The 23,286-nt window shown below is 44.8% G+C and overlaps 1 protein-coding gene across 2 annotated transcripts in view; it reads left to right on the top strand.

The window, feature by feature from the left end:
- The window catches only part of CFAP20DC (CFAP20 domain containing), a 327,497-nt gene that overhangs the window by 162,454 nt on the left and 141,757 nt on the right, over positions 1–23,286 (top strand). The window contains exons 11-12 of one of the 2 annotated variants that reach the window (XM_044301885.1): positions 4,056–4,163; positions 16,788–16,907. In XM_044301885.1, the coding sequence (XP_044157820.1) occupies positions 4,056–4,163; positions 16,788–16,907 (228 nt within the window). Of the gene's footprint in view, positions 1–4,055; positions 4,164–16,787; positions 16,908–23,286 lie in introns of those variants that run through there. The other variant, XM_044301886.1, reaches the window with a different exon arrangement.

The following is a 23,286-nucleotide window of genomic DNA, read 5'->3' as shown; positions in this document are numbered from 1 at the left end:
CACCTCTTGGTACCCATATAGCGTATGTCATATCACTGCCTGCAGTCGAGCCACATGTCTGACAGAGAGAGACGCGTCCTAGGGCACACCCAGTCGCCGGGCCGCCCGATATCCCGGGCCCCGGGTCCCCACCCACACCCGACCCGGTACTATGGTTTAATTAAAGATTTTAACCATTATTTAATGCCGGAGGGTCCCGCCATCCCCCAGCATTCCTAGAGATACTCCAGTACCCAAATGTAAATCACCTCCTTTACTACTTAGAATTCATATAGAAAAAGCTGGACTAGTAGGATCATCCCCATTCCCACCCCACCAAACCCCCCCCCCCACCTTGCAGTAAAAAAAAAAAAAAAAAAAAAAAAAAATATAAATTATTAACCCAGATTAATTATTTAGACTGTCCCAGTCTGCCCACAATTTGCCCCACTTTAGATAGGATCCTCTTTGTTTATACAAAATCCTCTCATAACTTTTCACTTTCTCAACCAAACCCAACCAGTGGTTGCAGTCTGGAGCGGAAGAGCAAAACCATAATCTAGAGATGAGGAGCCTGGCCAAGAACATTACCTTGATCAATAGTTGGCGTTTTATAGGCTGGTAGTTAACCTCTGATAAATCTCCCAGGACCCATATCCTGGGGAGCAGAGGGACAACGATATTAAGTTTACGAGCCAAGGTAATTTGGACCGATCTCCAATAGCTGCTCACCATTGGGCAGTCCCAAAACAAATGTAGATGATCTGCCTCGGGCTCGCCACAGCGTGGGCAGTCAGAGGAGGCTCTAAGTCCTCTCCTATATAACCACATAGGTGTCACATATATTTTGTGCAAAATATTAAATTGTACAACAGTGTGATTAAAATTATGTGAAACGAATTTTAAACTTTCCCCTATATTCTCCCAATCTGGAGGACCTATCTCTAAAAGTAAAGAAGACCAGGATCTTTGTCCTGGAGAAAGAACACCCAAAAAAAATTCTTTCATTAAGTGTCTATAACATTGTGATATTTTAATTCTCGTGACAGCTTTTTTACAGAATAAATCATGTAGAAATTGCGGAGTATCTATAGAAAAAAGGTGACTATTCAAAGTACTAGAAAGTGCTGACCTCAATTGGAAATATGCATACCAAGCCACCTCTCCCAGGTTTGTTCTTTGCCTTAGCTCCGTCAGGGACAGAATTTGTCCGCCACTGACCACCTGATATAAGTACTGAACGTTCCTAGTCCTCCAGTACTGGCAACAACTCGGGTCCCCTAGCTCCAAGAGCTTTGAGTTATGCCATAGTGGAGTACAAATAAGTGATGCCTTGACTCTACACCAGCTCCTTATAACCAGCCACGTCTTTATAGCCATTCTGCAAAAGGGTGTATACCCGTCTTTTCTGTCTTCTGATCTGTAAAATGGTAGGTGCAACTTTGAGAGATTTGTGCAGCACAAATAACGTAAGTTTCAGATTTACAGATATTAATTTTTTTTAGGGAAATTCGTAACGTTTGATTTGTGTACAATTGATTCACTCATCTCTTCTTAGAGCCACTTAAATGGTCACTAGCTTTTCACACTTTGCATTAATTAATAGTATAGACAAATACATGGTATAAGAAAGTTTGCAGTATACTTTAAAATTCAAAATGCCTTTATTTCCCCCAGTGGCGTGCCTAAGGTGTTTAATTGGCACCTGGGGCAGGTCCTTTCTCTGACACTCCCCTCATACTTTAAAATGTTGTGCCCACTCACAATTGTTACTGATGTAGCAATTAACTCTTAACTCAAATTTCTTAACTTATCGCGTTATCTTGAGTCAAAAGCCATTGAAAAGCAATTGAAGGTGTTTGCTTAAAGCATTTAGTTTAGATAACATGTCTCATAAATCATGAGTGTTAACTCTACTACATCCGTATGTCTTCATTTTTTCCCCTCACAGTAGTTATGCCCCCATTGCATCCCTTCACAGTAGTTATTCCCACACTGTGCCCCCTAATGGCAGTTATGCCCACACTGTGCTCTATTACAATAGTTCGGTGCCCTCCTCACAGTAGATATGCCCTATCTGTGCCCCATAACAGTTGTTATGCCCCTTCAAAGTAGTAAGGCCATCTCGGTGTCCCCTTCACAGTAGTAATGACATCTGTATTTCCCCATCCACAGTAGTAATGATTACATTGTCCCCCTTCAGTTTTAATAAAACAGAAAACAAACAGTGACTACTCACCTTGTCCCATTCCTGATGATAAGATCACCCCTGGCACTCCCCTGCTGGCACAGATCACGCTGCAGCACTGTGTGGAAGGAATGTACAGGCAGATTCCCAGGCCTGCATGGTCCTCCTACGCAGTCCGACAGCACTATCTGTGCCTGCAGGGCTGAATGGTGAAGCAGGGTGCGCCGATCTAGATGGGGAAGGAGTGTGGGGAGCTGAGCGATCAAAGAGTGAAAGGTCTGCTGGTTTCCCAGCACTCTAGCAATGAGTACTTTAATCTGTATTGATGGAAGCGCTCATTGCATCCGGCAACCCCTCCCCCCCCCCCCCCCTTGGCATGAAATTTATCTCAACTTATCAGCTCTTTTCCTCCCATTAAAGTAACATTCACTCTGATTATTTTACGAATCCATCTTGAGAGACCAAGACAGATTGTCAACTCACTGAGAGATCAAATTAGAGGGTAGGAGGAGTGAGCTGCAGTGAGAGAGACACAGGCACAGACACAGAGACTGCATCAGCTAACACTCCCACCTCAAGTGCCTTATTCAAGTCATGACGGTTCAGTACTTCTTTATAAGGCTTTGTGTGGTGTTTCTCAGTGATTATGACTGAGAGCGAGTCAGGGAGCAGAATCTTCTGTTTTCTTCATTTGCATTATATGGGAGACATCATTACAGCTAATCTCCATCCACCAGCTCAGGGAGAATTGTGAATTATAGATGGAGAAATGGGGAAAACTACAAAAATGTATACTATATCATATAATCACCAGAGATAGTGCTAATGCACATGTTCACAGACAACAGCTTATTCTGAAAAGTCATCTGAAAGTGCAGGCACACTTTAAGAGGTTATATTTTGGATTTGGGAACTGTTCACTTATGTTTTTATTGGTAGCACATGTCTCGGCTCTGCTGCTTTTGGGTGTAGCAGAAAATGCAAGTGATTTTTGCAGCAACATACTTGTGTTTATGCTGTGTGTTTTCTTTCAGCAAGCACACAACTTTCAGCAGACTTAGGCTACTTTCACACTAGCGTTCGATCGGATCCGTTCTGAACGGATCCGATCATAATAATGCAGACGGAGGCTCCGTTCAGTACGGATCCGTCTGCATTATTTTTAGCATATAACAGCTAAGTGTGAAAATAGCCTCGTACGGATCCGTCCAGACTTTCAATGTAAAGTCAATGGGGGACGGATCCGCATGAAGATTGAGCCATATTGTGGCATCTTCAAACGGATCCGTCCCCATTGACTTACATTGTAAGTCTGGACGGATCCGCACGCCTCCGCACGGCCAGGCGGACACCCGAACGCTGCAAGCAGCGTTCAGCTGTCCGCCTGTCCGTGCGGAGGCGAGCGGAGCGGAGGCTGAACGCCGCCAGACTGATGCAGTCTGAGCGGATCCGCTCCATTCAGACTGCATTAGGGCTGGACGGCTGCGTTCGGGTCCGCTCGTGAGCTCCTTCAAACGGAACTCACGAGCGGACCGACGAACGCTAGTGTGAAAGTAGCCTTAAATTGCATTAAAGGGGTTGTGCAGTGATTTAATATCCTCAGCATAGGTCATCAATATGAGATCAGCAGGGGTCCGATTCCCAGCACCCCCACCAATCAGCTCTTTGAAGTGTTGAGGCGCTCATGCAAGCGCTGCTTTCTGTGTGTCTCTTGTACAGGCGGCACAATGTAATTACAACTGAGCAGTTAAAACTACACTGAGATGCTGCTACAAAGGATATGGTACATAGGTAACTCAATTTTGTAATTAGTGCAATGCGGAGCGAAATTGCAGACATGTGAATAGGGCCTAACAGTCTAGGTAGTAATCTAGTTAATGTGTTTTAGGAGCAGATTACCGTCCACACCCACCGATGGATCCTATCACTAATGAGAAAGGCAGGAGACTGAGGAGTGTTGGGAGTGCAAAGAAAGAGGAGCCAAAAACTGTGCCCGGTAAGTAGCCTCTCAAATGCAATTTTTGAACTGGGACCCTCATTAAGTTGAAATTTTGTATGTACTATACACATATGTATTTAAGCGTATCCATACTTTTACTCACACACTCCTAAAAGACTATATACAGGAGTATTTGACTGTAAATAATATTATAAGTGATAACCAGCATGAGTTCACCCAGGACTGAAGTTGTCAGGCTAACCTGATTTGTTTTTCTGAGGAGGTGAGTAGAAGCTTGGACAGATGGGCGGCTGTGGATGTAGTGTTTCTGGATTTTGCAAAGGCTTTTGATACTGTCCCTCATAGATGTTTAATAGGTAAAGTAAGGTCTATAGGCTTGGAAAGTATAGTTTGTAATTGCAATGAAAACTGGCTGAAGAGTCGTGTCCAGAGAGTTGTGGTCAATGATTCTTATTCAGAATGGTCCTGGGTTATAAGTGGTGTACCTCAAGGTGCAGTATTGGGTCTCCTATTATTAAATGTATTTATTAATGATCGGGAGAATGGGAATAATAGAACTGTTTCTATTTTTCCAGATGACACTAAGCTATCTAGTACTGTGCAGTCTATGGAAGATGTCCAAAAACTACAAACTGACTTGGACACTCTGAGTGTTTGGGCATCAACTTGGCAAATGAGGTTCAATATGGATAAATGTAAGGTTATAAATCTGGGTACTAATACATGGATCATATGTCCTAGGGGGAGTAACACTGGGAGAGTCATTTGTACAGAAGGATTTGGGTGTACTTGTAGATAAAAGATTAAATAACAGTACACAATGTCAATGTCATGGTCTTACCTTCTCACTGTTCTCCTTCGTTTGACATGTGCTGGCGGCCATCTTGGTTTCTGGGTTTCTTGTAGCCTCCCACCCTGCGGCTCCTCCTTCCCACTGGGAGGAGCTGGATGCCTAGCTCATATATATAGAAGGTCTGTGGCTTCAGTTCCTTGCTTGGTCCTCCTGTGTGCACATGCTTCAAGACTGCTGCTGCTTCTGGTTCCTGATCCTGGCCTCGTCTGACTACCCCGTTGGTTCCCGATCCTGGCTTCGTCTGACTACCCCATTGGTTCCTGATCCTGGCTACGTCTGACTACCCCCCTGGTTCCTGACCTCCGTCTACGCAAGACCCTGCTTCAGTTTAGCCATCCGTTTGGACTTTAGCTACGGCTTGATTTTCAATAAAGCCTTCTTATTCCACCTATCTCTGTTGTACGTCTGGTTCATGGTTCCATGACATTAGGACCAAGCCATGAATTCTGACGGTACAGGGCCATCCTCGCTACCTACGCTGGTTGCCAGACTTGATCAGCAGGATCACCTGTTGGGTCGGTTCGCTGTGGCGTTACAAACCCTGCTTGAACGCACGGCTCATTTAGCTTCCGTTGCCGATGGGTCGGTTGTCGCTCCTGGGCCCGCTCCTACTGCCGCTCCGGTTGTTGCGCCAGAGTCTACCCCGACACCTGTTGCTGCACCTGCGGTGTTTCGGGGTATGACCGGTTCTGCCCCCCTTCCACAGCGCTTTGGGGGAGAGCCAACTCAGTGCCGAGGTTTCCTTAACCAGGTGGCCATTTATTTCGAGTTGCTGCCACATGCCTTTCCTACTGAGAGATCAAAGGTGGGCTTCTTGATCTCGCTGCTCTCGGACAAGGCCTTGGCCTGGGCCAGCCCTTTATGGGAGAACAACAATCCGGTGGTTGCCGAGTTTTCCGGTTTTGTTGCTTCTCTTCGGAAGGTATTCGATGTGCCGGCTCGTGCTGCCTCTGCTGCGAAGCTCCTTATGTCCATCAGACAGGGTTCACGATCCGTAGCTGAATACGCCATTGAGTTTCGTACCCTGGCAGCAGAGGTGGGCTGGAATAATGAGGCTCTGGTCGCTGCTTTCTCTCATGGTCTCTCGGATGCCTTGAAGGATGAGATTGCAGCCAAGGACCTACCAGTGGAGCTCGAGTCCCTTATTTCTTTCCTGATTTTGATTGACACCAGACTCAGGGAGAGACCTTCCTTTAAGGAGAGCCTGCGGAGGCCTTCTAACAGATTGGCGCCTACGTTTGCTGTCCCACCCGTGCCTCCCTCTCCTCCCACGCCTCCTGGGGATGACTGGTCTGGGGGTCAACCCATGCAGCTGGGGGTTGCTCGCCTGTCCGAGGGGGAGAGGGTACTCCGGAGACGCGAGGGCCGATGCATGTACTGTGGTCTCGGTGGGCATTTTCGGTTGGCATGCCCGAACCGTCCGGGAAACGCTCGCACCTGAGATCCTGTCGGGGGCAGATCTTGGGTGGAGTCTCCTCGTCCCCGGTTTCCCGTGTTGACAAACCACTGATTACTGTTGTCCTCTCCTGGGTCGGGGGCTCGGTGACGACCCAGGCGTTGGTGGACTCTGGTGCTGGTGGCTTGTTCATTGATAGTGTGTTCGCCGCCGCCAATTCCATTCCTCTGCAGCCTCGAGGTTCCCCACTGGCTCTTGAGGCGATAGACGGCAGACCCCTTCTGCCGCCACACGTGACTCAGGAGACCCTTCCAGTGGGGATGGCCATTGGTGCCGTTCACAGAGAGTCGGTCTGTCTCCAGGTTATTTCGTCTCCACACTACTCGGTGGTCTTGGGGTACCCCTGGCTCCAGAAGCATAATCCGACTTTCGATTGGAGATCGGCCGAGATCCTCTCGTGGTCACCGCAGTGTGGGGCTAGTTGCATCCATGGGCCTGTCAAGTTGCTGTGTACTTCCTCGGACTCTCTGTTGCCTCCTGAATACGAGGAGTACCGGGATGTATTCGATAAGGTGCGTGCGGTTGCCCTACCTCCGCACCGCCCATACGATTGTGCCATAGAGTTACAATCTGGTGCCGTTCCTCCTCGTGGCAAAGTCTATCCACTGTCGGTAGCGGAGAATGAGGCCATGGAGGAGTACGTGAGGGAGGCGCTTTCACGCGGACACATTCGCAAATCCTCGTCCCCGGCAGGGGCTGGATTTTTCTTTGTGAAAAAGAAGGGCGGTGAGTTGAGGCCTTGCATCGACTACAGGGGTCTCAATCGCATCACGATCAAGAACGCTTACCCGATACCCTTGATTTCCGAGCTGTTCGATCGCCTCAAAGGGGCCACGGTCTTTACCAAACTCGACCTGAGGGCGGCATATAACCTGGTAAGGATCAAGGCGGGCGATGAGTGGAAGACCGCGTTTAACACCAGGACCGGTCATTATGAATCCTTGGTTATGCCCTTTGGGTTGTGCAATGCGCCCGCAGTCTTCCAGGAATTCATCAACGATGTTTTCCGTGACCTGTTGCAGCAGTGTGTGGTGGTCTATTTGGATGACATCTTGGTATATTCTGCATCCATGGAGGCCCACATTCTGGATGTCAGACGAGTGTTGCAACGCTTACGAGAGAACAAGCTGTTCGGTAAGCTTGAGAAATGCGAATTTCACCGATCCCAGGTAACCTTCTTAGGTTACATCATTTCCGCTGAGGGGTTCTCCATGGATCCTGAGAAGGTTTCGGCTGTCTTACAGTGGCCCCAGCCCAGTGGGCTTCGTGCCCTGCAGCGCTTTTTGGGCTTCGCCAATTATTATCGGAAGTTCATCAGGGACTTTTCCATGCTAGCCAAGCCTCTCACGGATCTGACCAGGAAGGGCAGTAATCCTCAGGTCTGGCCGCTCGAGGCCATCCGAGCTTTTGAGGCTCTAAAGTCCGCCTTTGTGTCGGCTCCGATTCTGTCGCATCCCAACCCTGGGTTGCCTTTTGTCCTCGAGGTGGACGCGTCTGAGACGGGAGTAGGCGCCCTCCTGTCTCAGCGTAGAACACCAGAGGGTCCTCTGCTTCCTTGTGGGTTTTACTCCCGGAAACTGTCTTCCGCGGAGTGCAACTATCAGATTGGTGACAGGGAGTTATTGGCCATCGTGCAGGCCCTTAAAGAATGGAGGCACTTGCTCGAGGGCTCGGTGGTTCCGGTTCTCATCCTGACGGACCACAAGAATCTGACCTACCTCTCTGAGGCCAAGAGATTGACACCACGTCAGGCCAGATGGGCTCTGTTCTTGTCACGTTTTAATTACGTGGTCTCCTACCTACCCGGCTCCAAGAACATCAGAGCGGATGCCTTATCACGGCAGTACTCCGAGCTGTCCGGGGAGGAGTCGATTCCGACTACGGTCATACCCCCGAATCAGATCCTGGCCGCTATTCGCACCAGCCTGACCTCTCCTCTGGGTGAGCAGATTTTGGCGGCTCAATCTGGTGCTCCCTCTGGGAGACCCAACGGCAGATGTTTTGTGCCTGAGGAGTTGCGCACTCGGTTGTTGCGAACCTACCATAACTCCAAGGCCGCGGGGCACCCTGGAAAGAATCAGCTGTCCTGGGCGGTTTCACGTCTGTTCTGGTGGCCTTCTCTACGTTCCGACATCGCCGCATATGTAGCGGCATGCTCCGTTTGTGCCCAGAGTAAGTCCCCTCGGCACCTTCCGTTGGGCCTTTTGCAACCCATAGCCACCGGGGAGCGTCCATGGTCACACCTGGGGATGGATTTCATTGTGGACCTTCCTGCATCCCGAGGCCATACGGTCATTCTCATGATTGTGGATCGGTTTTCCAAAATGTGCCACTGTGTTCCTCTCAAGAAGTTACCCTCTGCACAAGAGTTGGCCTCGATTTTTGCCAGGGAGGTCTTCCGGTTGCACGGTTTGCCCAAGGAGATTGTGTCGGATCGGGGGAGTCAGTTTGTGTCCAGGTTCTGGCGCGCCTTTTGCTCCCAGTTGGGGATTCATCTCTCTTTCTCCTCGGCCTACCACCCTCAGTCCAATGGGGCCGCAGAACGATCCAATCAGGCCTTGGAGCAATTCCTTCGTTGCTATGTCTCCGATCACCAAGACAATTGGGTTGACCTCCTGCCTTGGGCTGAGTTTGCCAGGAACACGGCGGTGAACTCTTCCTCTGGGACGTCTCCCTTCATGGCCAATTATGGGTTCCAACCTGCCGTGTTACCGGAGGTATTCTCTCCCCAGGATACTCCGGCTGTGGAGGATCACCTTTCCGTCCTACGTACTTCTTGGGTACAGATCCAGAGGTCCCTTGAGGTCTCTGCGCAACGCCAGAGACTCCAGGCTAATCGCAGACGAGCGCCCGCTCCTTCCTACCAGGTCGGAGACCGTGTATGGTTGTCCACCCGCAACCTCAACCTTCGAGTGCCCACTCCCAAGCTGGCGCCTCGCTTTGTTGGTCCCTTCCGAGTGCTTCACAGGGTAAACCCGGTAGCCTATGCCCTTGCGCTTCCTCCTGGCATGCGGATCTCCAACGTGTTTCATGTCTCCCTGTTGAAGCCATTGGTGTGTAATCGTTTCACTTCCTCGGTTCCTCGGCCCCGTCCGGTCCAAGTGGGCAATCGTGAGGAATATGAGGTGAGCAATATCCTGGACTCACGCCTGGTCCGCGGTCGGTTGCAGTTTTTGGTCCATTGGCGTGGTTATGGTCCAGAGGAGCGTTCCTGGGTTCCCTCCACAGATGTCCATGCTCCTGCGTTGCTCCGAGCCTTCCACGCACGCTTCCCTCTGAAACCGTTCCTTACTCCGCGGAGGAGGGGCCCTTGAGGGGGAGGTACTGTCATGGTCTTACCTTCTCACTGTTCTCCTTCGTTTGACATGTGCTGGCGGCCATCTTGGTTTCTGGGTTTCTTGTAGCCTCCCACCCTGCGGCTCCTCCTTCCCACTGGGAGGAGCTGGATGCCTAGCTCATATATATAGAAGGTCTGTGGCTTCAGTTCCTTGCTTGGTCCTCCTGTGTGCACATGCTTCAAGACTGCTGCTGCTTCTGGTTCCTGATCCTGGCCTCGTCTGACTACCCCGTTGGTTCCCGATCCTGGCTTCGTCTGACTACCCCATTGGTTCCTGATCCTGGCTACGTCTGACTACCCCCCTGGTTCCTGACCTCCGTCTACGCAAGACCCTGCTTCAGTTTAGCCATCCGTTTGGACTTTAGCTACGGCTTGATTTTCAATAAAGCCTTCTTATTCCACCTATCTCTGTTGTACGTCTGGTTCATGGTTCCATGACAGTCAAGCAGCTGCTTTGAAGGCTAGCAGGATATTGTAATGTATCAAGCAAGGCATGGAGTCGCGGGACAGGGATAAAATATTACCACCTTACAAAGCCTTGGTACAGCCTCTGGAATATGCAGTTCAGTTCTGGACACCAGAAAGGATGCCCTGGAGCTGTACAAAATACAAAGGAGAGCAACTAAACTGATAAGGGGCATGGAGGGTCTTATTTATGAGGAAAGATTCAAATAATTAAATGTATTTAGTCTTGAGAAGAGATGTCTAAGGGGGGACATAATTAACCTATACAAATATATAAATGGCCCGTACCAAAAATATGGTCACAAGTTGTTCCATGTAAAATTCCCATGAAAGGACACGGGGCACTGCCTCCGTCTGGAGAAGAAAAAGTTCAGTCTACAGAGGCGTCAAGGCTTCTTCACCATAAGAACTGTCAATCTGTGTAATAGACTTCTCAGGACGTGGTCACAGCAGGACCAGAGGATAGTTTTAAAAAGGCTGAGATGATTTCCTAGAACTAAATAATAATAATGCTTATGTAATTGTGTAGAAGTCTGTTTTTCACCCCCATTTCCTTAATTCCTATTCGCACCCATCCTTTGGTTGAACTTGTTCGACTTGTCTTTTTTTAACCGTACTATGTAACAATATCATCATATCCTCATGTGCATGTATAAATAGACATATGAACACTGTGGGGATTCACTCTGGTAGTTAGGATTAGTGGGTGCAGCACAGAGGCAAAGTAAAAGTTATTGGTTTAAAACATCAGTGTTTATTCACATGTGAAAGCAAAACAAAAACGCAAATTTAACATAGAAACATAGAAACATAGAATGTGTCGGCAGATAAGAACCATTTGGCCCATCTAGTCTGCCCAATATATCTGAATCCTATGAATAGCCCCGGCCCTATCTTATATGAAGGATGGCCTTATGCCTATCCCATGCATGCTTAAACTCCTTCACTGTATTTGCAGCTACCACTTCTGCAGGAAGGCTATTCCATGCATCCACTACCCTCTCAGTAAAGTAATACTTCCTTATATTACTTTTAAACCTTTGCCCCTCTAATTTAAAACTGTGTCCTCTTGTGGTAGTTTTTCTTCTTTTAAATATGCTCTCCTCCTTTACCGAGTTGATTCCCTTTATGTATTTAAAAGTTTCTATCATATCCCCTCGGTCTCTTCTTTCTTCCAAGCTATACATATTAAGGTCTTTTAGACATAATTTGTTGGTGATCGTTCACACACATGAAAAGTTCATATACAAAACAGTCACCTTTTCTTCTGGGTGTTACTTCACACCCTGTTGGAAGTTCTGCTTTGTCAGGTCCAAAGGCAGGCGTTAGGTGGCCTGTTTGCCCTCACAGGGGTTTGAGCCCTCTAGCCCGGCTCATGCCGCGGATCCCAACATAGCCCTCAGATCACAGCACACAGACCTCATGAGCTTCACTGTCAGATGGAGGTAATCCTCTCCACCTGGCAGTGCTGCCAGTTTTTATGCCTGGCAAAACCCAGCCTGGAACATGGGGAGTAGTCACCCACCCAGCACTTTGACTACTCCCAGTAAGAGCCGTCCCGGATCAGCTATTACAGCCATACTAAGTATCAAGTTGTCAAACACCAACTGCTGCTGACACATATAAACTGGCTCTTACTCCACCGAGGCCAGGAACCTCGGTGACACGTACCTATCATCCACGATGATTCCTTGTACCTTCTTACAACATATTGACAGTGCTAAATGTATAGAACATAAAGTGCCCAAATACTGTAAATAGTGCAGTATAGTGCCTAGGTAAATGGTGTATTTAGCACTCAAATAAATGTTATACAGAAGATTATATATATATCAGATTAAAATAAAAGGTGTAAACAGTACAACCAATGCAGACAATTACTTTCATGTAGTATTCAAATAAACCAGGGGCTTAGTGCCCTGCTGTGCGATCAGCTTCAAAACTATTGTATGTCCCGATGTAAAGGACCTGGACTAGGAACCAACAATTAAAACAAAGTAGCTTTAGACTAGAGATCTCTTGGTTGCTTGCTCCCAAGCAATAGAGCATCCACTTACATGGAGCAACAATATTGGTCATTCCCATAACACTGGATGATAGAGAAGAGTGGCACGCATTTGATGGAGAAAACACTGTCAGCCATCACACCCCCTACCATGACATCAGCAGGCACAGGACCCAACACTGCCAGCCATAGGACCCCCTAACAATGCCAGCCACAGGGCTGCCATAACATTCTCAGCTGTCTGTATCCCTGTCTCCTTCGGATTGTGATTGACAGCTAGCCTCCCATGACAATGGCTGAGATCAGAGAAAACCCAGCCATTTAACCCCTTAGATATTGTTGTCAGTAGTGCATTTGAAAAGTCTTCCGACCCTTTTATTTTTTAAAATTTTATTATGCTGTGGTATGTGTTAAAATGAAAACAGTGACGTTTTTCCCCACCAATCTGCACTACATACCCCATATTGACAAAGTGGAAACAGAATTTTAGAAAATGTTACTAATTAATTAAAAAGGAAAAGCTAAAATTTACATGGGAATAAGTATTCTGACCTTTTGCTATGTGACTTGAAATTTAGCTCTGGCAGCCTCTCATTTCTCTTGATCATATTTGAGATGTTTCAACAACTTGATTGGAGTTCAATTGTGGTAAAGTCAGTTGATTGGACACGATTTGGAAAGACCTGTCTATATACGGTCTCACAACTGACAGTGCATATCAAAGCAAAAACAAAGCTACGAGGAGGAAATAACTGCCTGTAAAGCTCAGAGACAGGATTGTGTGGAGGCACAGATCTGGAGAAGGGTACAACAATTTTCTACTGCACAGTTTAGAACAACCAGGACTCCTACTAACGCTGGCCACCCCACCAAACTAAGTAATCGAGGAGAAGGGCCTTGGCAAGAGAGATGACCAAGAATCCAATTGTCACTCTAGCTGAGCTCCAAAGATCCTATGTGCGGATGGCAGAAAGTTCCAGAAGTTTAACCATTACTGCAGCACTCCACCAATTTGGGCTTTATGGCAGAGTGTCCAGACAGAAGTTCTTCAATAAACATTTTTAAAAAAACATAAATGCCCTCCTGGAGTTTACAAAAAAAGCTCCAAAGGACTCAACTTTTTGGCCTACAGAAAACAGTTAAATAGTGCCTACAGAATCCAGATAATTACACTGTTCCTACAAAGTCTAGGTAAATAATGCCTACAGAATACATAAAAATAGTGCCTGCAGGAACCAGATTGTACATGCAGAATCTAGATAAATAGTGCCTACGTTATTCAGATACATAGTTCCTACATAATCCAGATAAATAATGCCTACAGTATCCAGATAAAGTGTCTACAGAATCCAAATAAATAGTGTCTACAGAATCCAAATAAATAGTGTCTACAGAATCCAAATAAATAGTGTCTACAGAATCCAAATAAATAGTGTCTACAGAATCCAAATAAATAGTGTCTACAGAATCCAGATAAATAATGCCTACAGTATCCAGATAAATAGTCCCTACAGAATCCAAATAAATAATGCCTACAGTATCCAGATAAATAGTGCCTACAGAATCCAAATAAATAATGCCTACAGTATCCAGATAAATAGTCCCTACAGAATCCAAATAAATTGTGCCTACAGTATTCAGGTAAATAATGCCTGTAGTATCCAGATAAATAGTGCCTACAGTATCCATATAAATAGGGCCTAAAGTATCCAGATAAATAGTGCCTGCGGAATCCAGATAACTAGTGCCTACAGTATCCAGGTAAATAGTGCCTACAGTATCCAGATAAATAATGCCTACAGTATCCAGATAAATAGTTCCTACAGAATCCAAATAAATTGTGCTTATAGTATCCAGATAAATAGTGCCTACAGTGTCCAGATAAATAGTGCCTACAGTATCCAGATAAATAGTGCCAACAGAATCCAGATAAATAGTGCCTACAGTATCCAGATAAATAGTGCCAACAGAATCCAGATAAATAGTGCCTACAGTGTCCAGATAAATAGTTCCTACAGAGACCAGATAAATAGTGCCTACAGTATCCAGATAAATAGTTCCTACAGAACCTGGATAAATAGTGACTACAGTATCCCGATAAATAGGGCCTACAGTATCCAGATAAAAAGTGCCTGCGGAATCCAGATAACTAGTTCCTACAAAGTCCAGATTAATAGTGCATACAGTATCCTGGCCTACATATTTATGTCACGTCAAATCGTGGACTTAGAGTTAGTGGTGCTAGCCTGTGAATATGGCAGCTCTCCTAAAATGCCAAGACTTATCAACCACCAAAGCTGGCTAACCCTTACATCACAATGGATATTGTACAGTTAAAATAAAAGCCTTGCATGCTAGTTTTTTAAGTGGCTACCATACAGCATGAGTTCTTTTTAGGCCTTGGATTATGTAGCCTAGCTACTAACATAATAGCGGTAGTCATGCTGCAGAACAAGATCTTTCAATAGAGGTTTAGATAAATGACAATATAATTTAACTTAAAGAGCATTGCATAGAAAGGTTTTCCTACCAGACCTTAACAGCATGTCAACTAAATATGGATATTTGAATGGTCTTCAGACCTGGTGCATTCTTTCTGGTACACACATTTTTGCCTATTTTCACTACTGACAAGGTGAGACTCTACGTATTTTAATTTTTTGTGAGTGATTATACATCCATGCAGTGCCTCGACTACCTGCATCCTGATGAACGAGCCTTCTATTCTGGAATCTTTTGTTATTGATGTTGTTCTCTGATATATTGAAGAATTGCAGACTAAAATGAGCTTTGCATGTAAAGATAACTCTACTACATCTCCAAGAGAAAATTCTGTGACAACTGCATCATGGCCAATATTTCATTTCCCTGAAATGGATGCAGATGGCTGGGACACGACACACGCGAAGGATTAAGTACATGAAGTTTGTTATTAAAAAAACCAGTAAGAAAATCTGTTGTATTTAGACATAAATTGAAGCTCTTGGGCTCTGAAACAATCTATAACAGCAACTCCCCGGCTATTAAACCTGTCACATCTACTGAAATGTCTGTTCTAGTGACTACTTGCATTCCCCATGTGTTATTATTCCTACTAGACATTTATGAAGGCACTGACAGTGCAGTACGCCAGGTCTGGGGGTATCAGCAATTGTTTTATAATGTATTGTGTATTTTATGCCATGTTATGCCTTTATTCCAGCATATGAAGTAATGGTTGGAAATGGTTGGCAGGAAGAGGGCTAACCACCCTGTCCCTCACCTCTTGGTAGTAGTGTGCTGGTCCTGCTTCCTGCCAGGAGGGGGAGTTTGAGTCCATACAGCAAGGAGGTAGGAAGCACATGCCAGAGCTCCTTCTTCAAGGGACCATATCCAGTTCTCCTGAAATTCACAGAGTCAAAATTACTTCCATCAAAGAAGCTTCAATGTGCCTAGACATTGTAAAATCAGAGCTTTACAGGCACTGCTGCAGGTCAAGGACTATGGCTCAGACACCCATCACCTACAACAACCACCAGGCTAGACTAACTTCAAGCCTGTATATCACAGTGAACACTTATATCCACAAGTGCCTGCCAAAGCCATCTAATTGCCACAGAACCAGCCACCATACCACCTCAGTGCCAGAAACTGCACTTTGTACTTACTACTGCTGGATGTGCCACAAGTTATATTTGGCACTAAGTAAAGAGAGGCTTTTATACACTTCCTTCTGGCCTGATTCTTCAAACCACCTTTCCACTGCACCGATTCCCAGGGAGCAATGGACTGAGAGAGTACACCGTGACACAACATCTCATCATGGTCACTACCACTCCCATGCTCTGAACCGGCAATTCCGGGGCTCACTATATCAGCAGTCTGCCATAAAGGTCCATATTTCTGTTACCAGGTGGGGGTGTGCCATCTAACACTGGCAGAACTGATTGGATCACTTTGGTCCAGTGACTGTTTAGGGTCCTACAGCCTAGACGGCACTGATGTTATCTTCCAACTTGTCTCTTACATATTTACATGTTTGAAGAGGTGCACATACGCTGCACAATATCCTGTCTTCTGTGCTCTTGTTCCACCCTACTGGTAGCAGGAGGAATTACATTGACAGGAATATAAGGGTGTTGATAATATGCGCGCACAAAATAATTCCATTATGAAGGCATTACAAAAGTATGTTAAGGAAGGTAATGTCTGTAGATTTGCTTATTGGAAGCATAACACTGACTCTTTTCTCAATTTTATTTTTAAGTTATGCCGGTATGTAATATAAACCTTAAAAATGGATTTAAAAAAAAAGGAAGAAAAAAAAAGCAAAACAACAACAAACCATATTTGAAAAATGGAAGCGCTGCCTGGAATCTAAATTGGTCACCTTAGTTATGAAACATAGTACGGGCATTCTGAGTAAATAAAATGAAAATATCTGCTCTGCTTTATGGCTTATCAGTGGGAACAGCAGGAAGATCTCAGAACTAATAAAAATCCACTTGCAATTTAAAACATGCAGATAAGGAGAAATGTATTTTATATGATATATTTTCTCTCAGACAGCTCTTCAGTGGGACACTGCGGAAATGAAGATAAGCTCTCTGTTCAGATCCATATGCCGTCCTGCGAGAGGGAAAACAGACCAAAGACATCAAACAGCGCAGGCGCAGACGATTCAGGTGAGACTGAACCTCCATTACAACGTCTCTAGTACCAGTTTGGTAGGTAGATCCTAAAAATCGTTTGCAAAATGTGATATTTTATAATTCTTTTTTATCATTTTTTCCTCTGTGAGCAAAATAGCTTGGACCTTGGACTAATCAATTTTACCTAAATGCAGTAATGTAGATAGGGAGAAGGAATGTAAAGGTAGTCTTTCAGTGTGTTTTAATCTTGCACCTGCGCTGTACACCAGAATTTTGGCCCATGCGCAGTACAGGTTTTCTGTCTTGGGTAGGAACAAATTTCTGTATTGAGCACGTGCTAAAACTGGTGCGCTGTGCAGGCTCAAAATTATGGGACCAAGCGTGAGCAGGATACAGACATATGAGGAAGGAGGGGCTTACTGACAAGAGGGACCACCTTTGTTGCACCAAGGGTCAAGGGCCTGCCCTCAGTGCTCTGAACATCTCATTTGCATATTTTTTAAGCACTATTTCTCCTCAATTCTAAAGGAAAGGTATGGTATAAATTGTCTGTTCCCACACACCTCCAACAGCTATCAGCTGACCGCTACCTTTCCCAATTCCTCAGTATACCTAAATGTGGTTTTAATAGGGAAAGAGGAGAGAGCCGCTGCCATACACCTCTAGAGGTGACTGATCCCATACAAGAACAAAAAGAACCAGGCACTGAATGTCAATGCACTCTATCATTCTGTTCCTCAACATCATCTGTCAGGAGGAACTCCCCATACAAATTAGATTGTTTGCTGATCCTGCCAAAAGCATCAGGTTCAGCTGATAATAGTGTTTATGGGAGCCCTAAGGATCAACCACCTGCCCCATTGGCCAAAGACCTTCATTAGCTGTCAGCCAATTGGCCCTTCAACCAACAGCTCTTCTCGTCGACTCTCATATTCAGATTTATGCTGGTTTGTCGAGGTGTCCTTGTGTTGTCAATGGGGATAAGGGTAGTACGGCGCTGCCAGACACCTGAGATTATCTCCTTTTAGAATCTCCCTTTGAGAGCAAAAGATTTAATCATGGCCAAAATCTCACAAACCATCAGCACATTAGATGGTAGGCCTGTCCATCTGAAATCAACAGGTTCCAACAACCATAGACTATAGTTTTTAGCCACATTTATATAATTCCCATTGACTGTAGTGATATACCACCCAACATTTGCATCCCCATTCACAGGACTCTGGTTTACCTGGAAATGACAGGTTTGAGCATGCTGATCCAGGGATTTAGATTCAGGAAGGAATTTTTCTCCCATAATATGGCCTCATAAGGGGTTTTCCTTTATATTTTTTCTTTTCTTTTCTTTAATTTCCAAAAAAGTCTTGCATGGTCAGATATGGAAGATTCAGAAGCAACAATCCAGGGATGTATAATACGATTTATATTTATTGAGGTATTCCTGTCTTGGCCTATGTTTACATCTCTGCTCAAGGTAATCCGGTAGTGTGTTCCAGGAGAGGAACAAACCACCGGAATCCCCGTATCCGGCACAGCCAGGCATCGCCAGATCCCCTTTGACTATAATGGGATCTGATGGGGATTTGGCAGCTTTCCACCATAAATAATGACTTTCTGCCAAATACTGCTGTATACTTCTCTGTCCAGCTTTGCCGTTTAAGGCAACTCCAGCCAGTAGCCTGTTCTTCTGCCGGAACAGACCACCGGATCACCTTAAGAGTACAGTTAAATAGAGTTTTGGGGGTTTCAAGGCAGATCTGCCCGCAGGACCCCTAGCTAAAGCCAGAAGTGGATCCACCAGGAAAGAGAATTATTGAGTCCTTCCTTTATATTTCCAATTCCTTTCAAGTCCCCTTTTGACTGTGGCAAAAATCCTGCAGACATATCTGCCTCAAAACCTTGTCCAAAAAACTGTGTGTGACTATTTTTATTTTATTTTTTTATTTAACAACTTTATTGGTATATAAAACAAATACACAAAGAGAAGAGTTAGAGTAGACACTCAATATAGTTAATACCTTTTTTTTTCCTGAGAACATACAGGAATTGTGGTAGAATCACCATCTTGACCAGTGAGACTCGGTCGGCTCTAGATAGGCGGAGTTTCAACCAAATCCCTATTTTTGCTCTAGTTTTCGTTATTAATGGGATCAGATTGAGTTAGACAAAGTTTTCAACCTTGGGCGATATCATCATGCCCAGGTATTGAAGAGTGTCAACAACCTCCAACTGAGTTATCAAGACCTCCTTATCGGATAATGGGTCTATTGGCATCAAACTGGTCTTAGACCAGTTTATGTGAAGACCAGGGGTTTTCCCTTATAGATTGATATTGATGGACCTGTGGCTTTTTCCCAACTTAACTATGGGACTGTTTTTGTTGGAAAACAGGTGCCAAACAGTATAACCATTGTGGCAAATCAGGGTTGGTACTCAACTTTCTCATGGTCCTGAAAGGCAAATCTATTATATATTTTATTTATTTGACTCACTTATATAACACTGACATATATCATAACGCTTTACAGACATTATCATTACTTGCTGTCCCCGATGTAGCTCTCAATCTAAGGCCTTATTCACACGTCCATGATGAAATCTGTGATAAGATGGTCATTGATTCATCCTTGAAGAGTTCTTTGAAGAATCTATGTTGGGTCTGTGTATCCGTTTTTTGCTCTCCATGCGTCGTCCACACATGGAAAATTCATCTTCAGAGCATCGCTTATAAATGAAAACTACAGATGAAACATGGATGGGATCCGTGTTGTGTCTGTGGTTTTCACTAATTATGTGCATGAGGGATGCATAATCACAGACAAAATAGGGCATGCCTCCACGGAACCGCAATCTGTGGAAAACCACTGATCTGTGAAGACAATGGGTAAGTGTGTTGTCTGTGGACAGCTTATGTCGTGACTCACTGATATGTGAAAGAGGCCTTAGGCAAGGATTGAAATTTGACCTCAAATGGAGTCCTCCTTGCCTGGCTTTTACCATGGTTCTGTGTTGGGTCCATGTTTTTCAGTAGATGTGATGGTTCACAGACAAAAAATATGGCATGACTCCATGCTAAAACCATGGACCATGCTCAAACACAGATATTTTAATACACCCAAGTCAACGGGTAAGTGGACAACACAGCACACATCCGTAAATCACTGACATGTGAAAAAGGCCTAAGTTCGCTATCAGTATGTCAAACACGCAGAGAACATACAAACTCCATGCAGCTGTTGTCCTTGGTCGGATTCAAACCCAGGACCCCATGCTGTAAGACACCAGTGCTAACCACTCTACATCCAGTAACATGTAAGGATGTATAGCTAATAGCAGATTTTAATTTGGGGAATCTAGATATGCTGGATGACGGCTCCTCTCATGACAACTTGAACAAAATTCATCTTTATTATTTAGTTTAATAACTTTCATATTTTTCACAGACAAAACACAACACATTGGCGCACAGCTGGGGGGATATTGTTTTCATATATCAGAGACATAATGCAGAACTTGTTACGTCTAAGTTATTTTTATTGTTTTGCAATGATCTGATTTGCAATAGTCATTAACAAGATTAATATTTTACGGGTCTCCTTGAAATGAACCAATCAGGATGGAGCCTGCTAATGAAGATTAATAACTATATAAAATGGAATACATTAGGATGATTGTTCTATTATTCTCCGGCAGTACTCCTCATCTGCTCTCGATGCCATGCGAAACACTGTCATTTTACTGCAGTCACACACATGTTGGATAAATAGGCACCAGCTGAATGTGAGAGGCATAGGCAGTCTGAAGATGTAGCAGAGCTGAATTTGTCATTTAAAGGGGGTCTGTCAGCAGTTTTGATCATGCTAAACTGCTGACAACACTAGGTAGCGGCTGAGGAGAACAGAGAAAACATATATTGTATCATCAGAAGTTGTGTGATTATGAAGTTTTATTCTGCCAGGTTCTGCTCCTGCACTGGAGGCGGAGGTTCACTGTAAAGTGCTCTCAGCTCTATGCATTGGGCCTGTCCCCTCTGCTCTGATTGACGACTGTAGCGGTCTCCTGGTTGGATGTGACAGCTGTTATTATTTAATTCAGTAGGAGTAACTGAGCGGATTGATATATAGTTTGTGGAAAAAGATTCAGTAGAACTTGTAACTAATTCATTTTAAGTGGTATTCCCATCATACAGGGAGTGCAGAATTATTAGGCAAGTTGTATTTTTGAGGATTAATTTTATTATTGAACAACAACCATGTTCTCAATGAACCCAAAAAACTCATTAATATCAAAGCTGAATATTTTTGGAAGTAGTTTTTAGTTTGTTTTTAGTTTTAGCTATTTTAGGGGGATATCTGTGTGTGCAGGTGACTATTACTGTACATAATTATTAGGCAACTTAACAAAAAACAAATATATACCCATTTCAATTATTTATTTTTACCAGTGAAACCAATATAACATCTCAACATTCACAAATATACATTTCTGACATTCAAAAACAAAACAAAAACAAATCAGTGACCAATATAGCCACCTTTCTTTGCAAGGACACTCAAAAGCCTGCCATCCATGGATTCTGTCAGTGTTTTGATCTGTTCACCATCAACATTGCGTGCAGCAGCAACCACAGCCTCCCAGACACTGTTCAGAGAGGTGTACTGTTTTCCCTCCTTGTAAATCTCACATTTGAGGATGGACCACAGGTTCTCAATGGGGTTCAGATCAGGTGAACAAGGAGGCCATGTCATTAGATTTTCTTCTTTTATACCCTTTCTTGCCAGCCACGTTGTGGAGTACTTGGACACGTGTGATGGAGCATTGTCCTGCATGAAAATCATGTTTTTCTTACCTTGCAGACTTCTTCCTGTACCACTGCTTGAAGAAGGTGTCTTCCAGAAACTGGCAGTAGGACTGGGAGTTGAGCTTGACTCCATCCTCAACCCAAAAAGGCCCCACAAGCTCATCTTTGATGATACCAGCCCAAACCAGTACTCCACCTCCACCTTGCTGGCGTCTGAGTCGGACTGGAGCTCTCTGCCCTTTACCAATCCAGCCATCTGGCCCATCAAGACTCACTCTCATTTCATCAGTCCATAAAACCTTAGAAAAATCAGTCTTGAGATATTTCTTGGCCCAGTATTGACTTTTTAGCTTGTGTGTCTTGTTCAGTGGTGGTCGTCTTTCAGCCTTTCTTACCTTGGCCATGTCTCTGAGTATTGCACACCTTGTGCTTTTGGGCACTCCAGTGATGTTGCAGCTCTGAAATATGGCCAAACTGGTGGCAAGTGGCATCTTGGCAGCTGCACGCTTGACTTTTCTCAGTTCATGGGCAGTTATTTTGCGCCTTGGTTTTTCCACACGCTTCTTGCGACCCTGTTGACTATTTTGAATGAAACGCTTGATTGTTCGATGATCACGCTTCAGAAGCTTTGCAATTTTAAGAGTGCTGCATCCCTCTGCAAGATATCTCACTATTTCTGACTTTTCTGAGCCTGTCAAGTCCTTCTTTTGACCCATTTTGCCAAAGGAAAGGAAGTTGCCTAATAATTATGCACACCTGATATAGGGTGTTGATGTCATTAGACCACACCCCTTCTCATTACAGAGATGCACATCACCTAATATGCTTAATTGGTAGTAGGCTTTCGAGCCTATACAGCTTGGAGTAAGACAACATGCATAAAGAGGATGATGTGGTCAAAATACTCATTTGCCTAATAATTCTGCACGTAGTGTAGACAATGGGGACATATTGCTAGGATATGCCCACATTGTCTGATAGGTGTGGGTCCCACCGCTGGGACCCGAAACTATGCCGAGAACAAAGCTGGGAAAGTGGTGGCTGGAGGTTTCCCGGGGTCCGGCCACCGCCAAGCACTTTCCCTGTACAACTGAATGGGAGTGTGTAAAGGGGGAATATTAATCACCAATAGCTATGTAAATATCGATAATTAATATTCATAAATAAGAGGAGCCGTCTAGTGATGACTCCGCCTATTTATACCTTTATATAATAATAACACAATACTTTTGCTATACTTTACACTAATCACTACGCTAGCTGCATGCGCCTAACTAACTCACTACCGCTAACAAGTACACGCTACACAAAGGGTACAAATATTACGGTATTTATTAACACCTGACGCACACAATATACAGTAAATACACACCACTACAAATATACAGTACTCAACTACACTACACGTTCCCAATTCCACCCATAAACTAACTATACAGTTCACACATACACACAAGTATTAGCAGCCCACCCCACCTGACTAATACTATCCCTAAGGCACGACGAGGGTTAACGGTGGCACTGCAGGGGTGTATGCAGGCCACCGACACAAATACAGTATTGTGGGGGCTACACAGTAATGCAAGGGTTAATACCCTGCAAATGTAACCA

This window comes from Bufo gargarizans, chromosome 7 (assembly GCF_014858855.1).
Source record: "Bufo gargarizans isolate SCDJY-AF-19 chromosome 7, ASM1485885v1, whole genome shotgun sequence".
NCBI lineage: Eukaryota > Metazoa > Chordata > Amphibia > Anura > Bufonidae > Bufo > Bufo gargarizans.
This window is presented reverse-complemented; position numbering and strand designations above follow the sequence as displayed.